The following is a 9,989-nucleotide window of genomic DNA, read 5'->3' as shown; positions in this document are numbered from 1 at the left end:
AATTTTAATAGCAATTAATAGGAAAGATAAATGCACCCGTGGCCATCACCCCTTCACTGGATTGCTGCAGCACCCACCAGGGGGCAGTAGCGCCCACTTTGGGAATCATTGGTATAGGGTGTGAGATGTTGATCTAGGCCCAATCTCTCCCATATTGTTTTCCAATTTTCCCGGCAGTTTTTGTCAAATAGTAGGTTTTTGTCTCAAAAGTTGGGTTCTTTGGGTTTATCATAGACTGTCTTGCTGAGGTCACTTACCCCAAGTCTATTCCACTGATCCTCCCTTCTGTCTCTTTGCCAGTACCATATTGTTTTATTTTTATTTTATTTTGAATATTTTCCCATAGTTACATGTTTCATGTTCTTTCCCTCTCCCCCAACCACCCCTAACCCCCCTTAGCCGGGTTTTACATGATTAAGACCTAATTCCATATTATTGATAGTTGGACTAGAGTTATTGTTTAGTGTCTACATCCCCAATAATATCCCCATCAGCCCATGTGTTCAAACTGTTGTTTTTCTTCTGTGTTTCTCCTCCCATAGTTCTACCTCTGAATGTGGCTAGTTTTCTTTCACATAAGTCCCTCAGCCTTGCTCTGGATTCTTGCGTTGCTGCTGGTAGAGAAGTCCATTATGTTTGATTTTACCACAGTGTATCAGCCTTTGTGTACAATGTTCTCCTGGGTCTGATCCTTTCACTCTGCATCAATTCTTGGAGGTCATTCCATTTCACATGGAATTCCTCCAGTTCTTTATTCCTTTGAGCACAATAGTATTACATCACCAACAGATACCACAATTTGTTCAGCCATTCCCCAATCAATGGACATTCCCTCATTTTCCATCAGCATTTCTATATATTTCCAACATATTACAACAGCAAGAGTTAGAAAGAAAAAATCCATTTAAAAATCACCCCAGACAATGTAAAATGTGTAATATATTGAGTGTGAGATATTGATCTAAACCCAATTTTTACCATACTGTTTTCCAATTTTCCCAGCAGTTTTGTCAAATAGTGAGTTTTTATCCCAAAGCTAGGATCTTTGGGCTTGTCAAACACTAGATTCCTGAGGTAATTTACTCCTAGTTTATTCCATTGACCCACTCTTCTATTTCTTAGCCAGTACCAGATTGTTTTCATGATTACTGCTTTACTGTACAGTTTAAGATCTGGTACTGATAGGCCGCCATCCTTCACATTTCTTTTTCATTAGTTCCCTTGATATTCTTGACCTTTTGTTCTTCCAAATGAATGTTATTTTTTTCTAGTTCTATAAAATAGTTTTTTTTGTAGTTTGATTGGTATGGCACTGAATAAGTAAATTAATTTAGGTAACATTGTCATTTTTATTATATTAGCTTGGTCTACCCATGAGCAATTAATATTTTTCCAATTGTTTAGATATAATTTTATTTGTGAAAGGTGTTTTGTAATTATTTTCATATAATTTCTGTATTTGTCTTGTCTTGGGAAAATAGATTCCCAAGTATTTTATGTTGTTTTGAGTGATTTTAAATGGAGTTTATCTTTCTAACTCTTGCTGCTGAGTGGAATTCCAAAACTTTATCATCTTCTCAAGCCCTAGGCCAGATTTTCCAACTGACTCCTGGGCATCTTTACTTGGATATCTTCATCTGGCTATCTAGTGGGTATTTTAAGCTCAAAATTTCCAAAGTTGAATTCACCCTCTTCCCCTTCCTCCCAACCTGCTCTGCTCTTCTTTTTAATATAGTTTTCTCTTCATGATATTAATCTGCTCAATTATTTTTTTTGACTTGCCTAGTCTTGGTAATTCTATCTCTGCAATAACTTTTGCTGTCTCCCTTCTCATCCTTTCCACTATAAACTTGTTTGAAAGTCTCTTCTAGGCTACATAAGTGGCCTCCTAATTGGTCTTCTTGCCCTTTCTCCTCTCTGCATTTTATGTTAAGAGGCTGTTGTCTGGGTAGTCTTTCCAACCCTAACATGATCTAGTTATTCCTAATGACAACTGTATCCCTTTAATGTATCCCTTTAAAGCTTTCAGTGCTGTACTTACATTATTCTCATTTGAACCCACCACAAAGTTATAAAGGGTTCAGTTATTTTACTGGTGAGGGAAAATGAAGAGTTGAACATGAGGGCCTCAGAGTTCTCTTTCACCTGTACATCTATGCACCTGCGACGTTCAAGTTCACAAGCAATTTTCTCCACTGTGCTCAAAACTCTTCTGCAACTCCTGTTTGTCTGCTTTATAAACTACTGATCCTCGAATTTAAGGGCACCTACAATCTGGCTCCAAGTGACCTTTCTAGCCTTAGTGTTTATGCTCCTTCTCCCATTCTTACTCCCTCTGGTTTAGTGTCCCCAATGACTTTCTGCACACAGTAGACATTCTTTGTCTGATTGATTCATTCCTATCATTCCTGAGTGGGATGAGGAGAGGAGATAGTGAGAGAAGAAAAGAGGCTGGGAGAAACAAAGAGAAGAGTAGGGGGGAAGGGATGTTGAGAGGAGAGTGAGCTGGTCTTGGGCTCAAGAAGACCTGAGTTCCTCGTGTTGTCCCAGGCATACAGGCTACATGATTGTGAGCATCAATTAGCCTTTCGATGCTTCCCACGACTCTGCAAATAAAAAAGGTATTTTGATACTCGAGATCGGACAAGACGATAGAATTATAGCCAGCTAGGGATCGGAGGAACGTTCCCTGCATGTATGCACACACTTATGTGTGGCACATCTGTGCACAGATATATGACTGCATCCGTGGGGCCTCGTGTATGACTTATGTCAGGATCTCAATATTTGTTGGATTGACAGGGCAGCTGGGAGAGTGGGTGGACTGTGCCAGTCAAAGCCAGGGAGCTGCCATCCAGCTGCTTGCAGAAGCCCGCAGCCCGCGTGTGAAAGAGAAAGCCATGCAGAAATTGACGGGGTTCCCAGGACCATCACGGATCGAGAATCCCTGCCCCACCCTTCGTTAGCGAGCCCCGCCCGCTCCCGGCTGCCCACGCCTGTGCCACGTGGGTCTAGGCTTCGAATCTTCACATCCCCGCCAGGGGGAGTCAGGCCCAAACCACACGTGTCCAAAGAGAGAGACTAGATTTGTCCCTGTTCGTTCGCCGTCTCCCCAGTCCGAACATCCAGTATGGCACTGCGCATGTGTATGCCCGAGCGCCTGCGCAGAAAGGCCGGACTGTGGGCCCGCCGGCGGTTGTGGGCGACCGGTGGTGCCCGGAGAGGTGGGCGGCGAGCTCGGCGGGTAGAGATGCGCAGCCGCTCGGTGAGACTTGGGGCGGGGAGGGCTGCTGCTGCTAGCTTGATGTCCTCCCTCCTTAAGGGGGGTGTGTTTGAGGGAGAGAGCGGTGTCACTGAGTGGCGCGGCCGTCACAAGCCTTCGGGGCGGGGGTGGGGCTGCAGACCCCCTGGGGCGGCCCCAAGTACCTAGAGCTGCGGGAGCTGAGGCGATGTCAGCTGGGGTATGGGCTTCCTCTGGGGAGAGACCCTGTGCGGGGTTCTTTTAGTCCTACTCCCTCTCGCCCGGAGGGAGCCTAATCCCAGAGCTGCTGGACTCGGGGCTTCCGACTCTAGGCTAGAGTCCCATAAGGGGCTGTAACTAACGGGGGGCATCTCGGAGGGGCAGAGGCGTCCCCGGGGGCGGGGGGGGGGGAAGGGGGCTTCTCCGAGGAAGCTTTCCTGTAAGTTCTAGGGGAAAAGTCATCCGGGGGAGGGTCAGAGGGAGGTAGGTGTGGGGGAGAGGACCAGAGCACCTGGGAGCCACTGTGGGGGAATGGGAGAGTGACCTAGGGTGAATGGTGAGGAAGGGTCTTGTGAGAATCCCTTCCCCGGAGGCCCGGGGTGGGAAGGGGCCTACCCCCTAGTCCTTGTTACCAGAGAGGGCCTGAGCTGTGGCTTGTCTCCTGCCATATAGGTAGTAAGTAGAATCTGAATTTGAAACCAGCTATTCTGACACAGAATTCTGCATAATCTTGTGCTGGGCAGCCTAGAGGGGGAGGGACCTTCCCTGGGAGCTGGTTACCAAGGAGGAGGCCGGGCTCTAGTGGGAGGATTATCACTGGGGGGAAGGTGAGGGAGAGAGAGAAATCCCCGAAGGAAAGAGGTGTTTGTGTCACTTAGGGAATGTGGAGTTCAGAGGGGGAGTGATTGCTTAGGTGGAGAGGAAGGCATTGAGGGAAGGGAGAGCAGAGTTGGTCACTGAGAGGGAAGGAAGAAACACCAAGAAGCAGGACTCTTATGAAAAAGTGGATACCCTGATTGGGGAGAAATGCCATTGATAGTTTCGTTGGTAGACTTGGAGTCAGAATAGTCTGGATTGTTTAGATCCCACTGATCCTGTGACCATGAACAATACACAGAATCTCCCAGAGTCTGTCTTCATCTGTTATATAGGGAAATGAATACCTATCTATAAGCCTTAGTTACCAGCATTGTTGTGAGGATCAAGTGAAATCACATATGTGAAGATATATATCTTAGAACCCTACGTAAATGTTAGTCATCATTGCAATAGTCTGAGAAACTTTCTGGGGCAGAGACAGAATCACTGAGTGTTGGGACCTTTTGTCTGGGAGATTGTCTTTGAACGGGAAGGAAGGAGTATCATTTAAGAGAGGGGCCTTTTTGGGGGCAACTGGGTTACCTGGAACTGAGAGGTTCAAATATGGCCTCAGATTCTTCCTAGCTATGTGACCTTGGGCAAGTTACTTAACCCACATTGCCTAGCCCTTGCTTCTCTTTTGCCTTAGAAGAGATGCTTAGTATTGATCCTAAGACAAAAGACAAGGGTTTAAAAAAAAAAAAAAAGGTGGTGGTCATTTCTGAAGATGTCTATGGAGGAGAGGGGGAATCACTGAGTAGGAGGAGTTCTTTACTGAACCAGGAGTTATCACTGATCTAGGAGGAGCTGTCATTGAGGAGGAGTGGTTGTCATAGGCAGTAGGAAAAATCTCTTAAGTGGAAAGAAGGGTAAGGGAAGTCACATTGAAGATGAGGTTTGCCACTGAAAAAGAGAGTTAGCTGGGGAGGAAAAGTAGATAAGGGATGTCTGAGCATATTGAAGTTCACTGAGGGAGGAAGTTGTGTCCTTGAGGAAAAGGGAATGAAAATCGTTGAAAAGGAGATTCTGGAAAAGAGATTATTGATGAGGGAAGGGGGTGGCTGGAAGATTGCTATTCATTGAAGGAGAGAGGGTGTTTGTCAGGAGATTAATGTGATTGAGAGGGATAGAGATTGTCACTAAGGGATAGGTGGGAGGCTGGGGGAGGGGAGCTTTTGGAATTTGGAATTATTAAATGAGAAAAAGAGGACCATTGAGGAGGGAAGCTGGGGGGACATGGACTGGTGGGCTTGATGAAAAAGTTATAACAAAACTGGAGTTTTGTGGGGTTGCTTTTGGGGAAGAGGGGGGGTCACTAGCACTAAGAGAAGGGTGGAATTGTGGTGGGGTTTGGGAGATGGGTGGGTCAGAGAAGGGATAATTTCTTTTGGGGTACAGATGGGAGGGGAAGAAGAGGGGCTACTTTGGAGACTGAGGCATCATTGTTATAGAAAGGGGACTGCTCTATCTGGGGAAAGGGGGATCAGGACTATTGGTTCGCTCCTCATATAGGAAGAGCCAGGATGAATATGACTCAAGCCGGGGCTCTGGGGGCTGCAGCTGCAGGGCTGGTGGTGGTTCTCCTCTACGCCTCCATCCACAGGATCGAGGAGGGACACCTTGCTGTGTACTACAGGTGAGTGCCAGGCCATGGGAACCCAACAGGCCAGTGTGTACATCTAGCCTAGGTTTCTAACAAAGACTACTCTGATACCTGGGAATTTGGAATCCGAAGTTCTCCTTACTGCAGTAATAGCTTCTAAACCTGGAATTGGATTGATTATCATCAAGCAGCCTTTGTGAAGCACATGATATTGTGGGGGGTGTTACTGCTGACAGTGCTTATGAATGATTTGATCAAACACACTGTAGAGACCAAAGGCCAACCCTTGGTCTTTAGCAGCATTGACCATGTTTGGAGTTTGGTGCTCCTATTTGTTATCATCTTCCTAACAACCCTTTTCCTCCCAAAGTTCCTTTGAATCTGAACATCACAGATAGTAGCCATAGCACATTGTAGCTATAAAGGATGTGATACAGATCAATGTGTGAGCAGTTTTGAGTACAATCAACTTTTTTTCTTTTTCAGGATCTTAGTGCCTATTGGATAAAGGGAAAACCATGTGGAAAATTGTTTTTCTTGGATCCTGTTAGTGACTGGATCTACTTCTCATAGAGATTTCTTAGCTAAAGGGAGATCAGGCAATGGAGGCATTGGGCGGAGAATTCATTAAAAGAGTATTTACCACTCCCAGTTTCAGTGTATCCTTACTCCCAACTCTCAAGTTGGAAATAGTCTTCTGATAGAGGAGATAGACTTTGAAATCAGCTTGTTTTTGAGTGTTTTTTAGTGGTTGGTCAATATTAGGGGTAATTCAGTACTCAGACTAGTACTCAGGAACAGGATTCTTTTTGTAATTAAAGATGACTAAGGGTACCATCCAAGATATAGGCTCATCAGATTATAGGTGTTTCCCCATAGAAATTGTCATGATTTCATTATTCATGTAATTATCATAGAACCTGTTTGCATTTTCAACATATAATTTTTGGGGCTTCCAATAAATTCCACAGTAGCATGAAGATGGATTCTTTAAGACTATGCCAGGGCAAGGGTAGCTAGGTAGCACAGTGGATAGAGCACCAGGCCTGGAGTCAGGAGGACTTAAGGGCAAATCTGGCCTCATTTCCTTCCTAGTTGTTTGACCCTAGGCAAGGCATTTAACTCCTTTTGTCTAGCCCATACCCTTCCACTTTAGAGTTGTTACCACAACAGAAAGTAAAAGTTTAAAAAAACAAAACAAAACAAAAAAACAAACGTGTTGGGGCATTCTTAAGTTCTGGTAGACTCTGCCAAGTCAGAAAGATGTTGAATTGACCAGCCTAGCAACAAATTATGTATGTTATCTGATGACCAGCCTAGCCAGCAACTTCTGAGGCCTAAAATCGGTCTCATTATGAGGAATGCTCATTAATGAAATTGTGTATCTTTTGACAATGAAAAACTAGTTCTTAGAGAATCCATTCTATAAGTATGCCTGGTAAAATAGACCTGGATATAATAAATATTTTAATGTTGAAATGAAGGGGAGTGAAATGTTTAAATGAAGTTAAATTTGTTGAAAATGACTTTTTTAAGATTCAAGATATAATTTCCCAATTTCCGTTGTGAGCATTCTGGGATTTAAATAAGTTTTTTGCCTCTATACTTTTTTAATAGAGGCAATTTAAATAATTCTCTTTTTTGTTCAAAGAACTTTCTCAACTTCAGGCTTGGCGGAGCAAGGAGTGGATTGGATCATAGTACAATTAGGTAGTTGGAATTCTTGGACCCAAAATTCTTGGTCATTAATGGTTCAGTGTCATCTTGCAAGGAAGTCTGCGGTAGAATGCCCTAGATATCTATACTTTACTCTGTACTGCTTGACATTTTTGTTAATGACTTGATTAAGATAAAGATGGTTATTCAGCATATTTGCTTTTTAGACAAAGCTGAGAAAGTTGATAAATACACTGGATAACAGGAACCCAAAGATATTAGAAGACTAAAGTGATGTGTGAAATATAGTAAAATATATTTAGTAGGGAAAAATGAAAACTTCTTCTTGACTTCAAGAACTAACTACATAAGTATAGAATGGTAGAGGTATGGCCAAACAACAGTCCATGTGAAAATAAAACCTTATTCATCAAGCTCAAAATTCATCAACTATGACTTCACAGCCAGGAAAACTAATGCTACATTCATGGAGGCAGAGTGTCCAAAATGAGATTTGTCACAATCCCACTATGCATTTCTGGAATGTTGTTTGGTTCCAGATACTAGAGTTTAAGGAAGAACATTGTCAAATAGGAGTATTTCCAAAGAGTATCCAGAATAATGGATAGATTAAAGATTGTGTTATATGAAGATTGCTTTGAGGAACTAGAGATATTTAGCTTAGAGAAGGAAAGACTTGAGGGAAGAGGTAGGGTAGGTGGGGCATGACCTCTTTGTTAAAGTATGTGAAAGCCTGTCACGTGGAAGAGGGATTTGCCCTGTTTTGCTGTGTCCCCCAAGAGCAGAACTAGGAACAAACACAAAGTTGCTGAAAAGTCCATTTCAAATTGATGTCAGCATTAGTTCCTAAATAAAATTCTTCCCCAAAGAGAAGGTGCTGCCCCTAAGGGAGAGAAATTATTTCCCATTCATGTGGAGGTTTTAAGCATAGGCTTCATACTTTTCAGCAATGTTGTTGAAGGCATTAAAATCTGTTTCAGATACGGGTTGGACTAGATGACCTCTAAGGCCTCTGTACCCTTTCTAACTACTACATTCTTTAATTCTATAATGAGTTGCTGTCAAACTTTTTTATTCAGAATTGTAGGTTGGGAAGATAATTTTATTCTTTTTTTTTTAATAACCTTGATAAATTGAAACATCTTCTTTTCAGGGGAGGAGCTTTACTTACTAGTCCCAGTGGACCAGGCTATCATATTATGTTGCCTTTTATTACCACCTACAGATCTGTACAGGTGAGTGATTCCTAGAGAAGCCCAAAATTGGGCAGGTAGGTGTGAGAGGAATAATGTGAAGCCAAAGGGATGGGGATTTTTTTCCTTTCCTAAATAAGTAGAATTATTTTTAATTAATTTAAAATTTGGAAAAATCATTCACTTAAATTGCTCTTGTTTCTCTATATAAGTTGTCATTTGGGCAGGCAGTTTAATATTTATAGGAATTCTCTAAGGTAGCCTTGAGATTTTCTTTTTCTAAGGACTTATTTTTATTTCTCTTTATCTTGACTATCAACTAAAATATGGTCAAGGTTTCATAAAGTGTAGTTCTAACTATGACACTTAATAACCTCTTGTGGTTCCCTATTCCCTCTAGGATCGAAAATAAATTATTTTCTTTGGGGTTTACAGTCCTGTACAATCTCCTTTTTACCCTTATTATGCATACTTCCTCTTTACAAGTTCATCAAAGCAGACTTTCTTAGTATTCCTTTTATGTGACACTCATTCCTTTGCTTTATACCTTTACACTAGCTATCCTCCATTTCTGAAATGTATCTCCTCTTTGCTTCATCTCATCCCTAAGCTATCTCAGATGCCACTGTCTATATGAAGTCTTATTCTTTGAATAGTCATTGTCTTTCCCAATAGAAAAAACTCCATATTGATTTTGTATATACTGTATGTTTAGGTATGTATTGTATCATCCTTTCCTTTCCCCTCTCTATAGATAGAATGTTAATTTCTTGAAGGCAGAGATTATTTTTCATTTTTCTTTTTGTTTTTTGTAATATCCTGTATCTAGCCACAGGGCCTGGCACATAGTGGATAGTTAATGCTTATTGGTCATTGCCATCCTTTTTTATGTTTGAAAATAGAACAAGAATAGTTAAACTATAAATACAGGTTATGAATTTTAAAGTTTATTGGACATTCATGATGACTATTAGTATGGAGAACCTGTGTTCTCATATACCTTGAGATCTATCTTAATTCTTTTTTGGTCCATTTTCTGTCAAGCAGAATTATATTTAGAGTTACTTAGAGTTACTGTAAGAACATTTATTTTGACAGTATCTTTAAACATTTTGTGAGTGCATCCAATAAAATGGAGACCCCCTGGAAAGCAGGTCCTAATTTTATTTTTGTATCTCCAGTGCTGAGCAATGGTGCTTATTAGGTACTTAGTAGATACTTGTTGAACATTTCTCATTCAGGTGCGTTGGACATAGTTGGCAGGAAAGGGATTGACCCCATACTGTGTGGCTAAATGGTACAATCAGAAATCTTTATATTTAAAAGAAGCAGGAGCAGAGAGGTACCTCAGGAGATGAGAGCTGAGATATTCCTGGTTCAAATCTAGCCTCAAGCACTTCCTAGCTTTGTGACCCAG

At 42.0% G+C, this 9,989-nt stretch overlaps 1 protein-coding gene across 1 annotated transcript in view; it reads left to right on the top strand.

Annotated features, from left to right (window-relative positions):
- Nucleotides 1-3,191: 3,191 nt before the first annotated feature.
- The window catches only part of ERLIN1 (ER lipid raft associated 1), a 62,666-nt gene continuing 55,868 nt past the window's right edge, over nucleotides 3,192-9,989 (top strand). The window contains exons 1-3 of the mRNA XM_044659141.1: nucleotides 3,192-3,265; nucleotides 5,612-5,735; nucleotides 8,533-8,614. Of these exons, the coding sequence (XP_044515076.1) occupies nucleotides 5,623-5,735; nucleotides 8,533-8,614 (195 nt within the window). The 5' untranslated portion in view covers nucleotides 3,192-3,265; nucleotides 5,612-5,622. The remainder of the gene's footprint in view (nucleotides 3,266-5,611; nucleotides 5,736-8,532; nucleotides 8,615-9,989) is intronic.

This window comes from Gracilinanus agilis, chromosome 2, assembly GCF_016433145.1.
Source record: "Gracilinanus agilis isolate LMUSP501 chromosome 2, AgileGrace, whole genome shotgun sequence".
NCBI classification, from domain to species: Eukaryota; Metazoa; Chordata; class Mammalia; order Didelphimorphia; family Didelphidae; genus Gracilinanus; species Gracilinanus agilis.
This window is presented reverse-complemented; position numbering and strand designations above follow the sequence as displayed.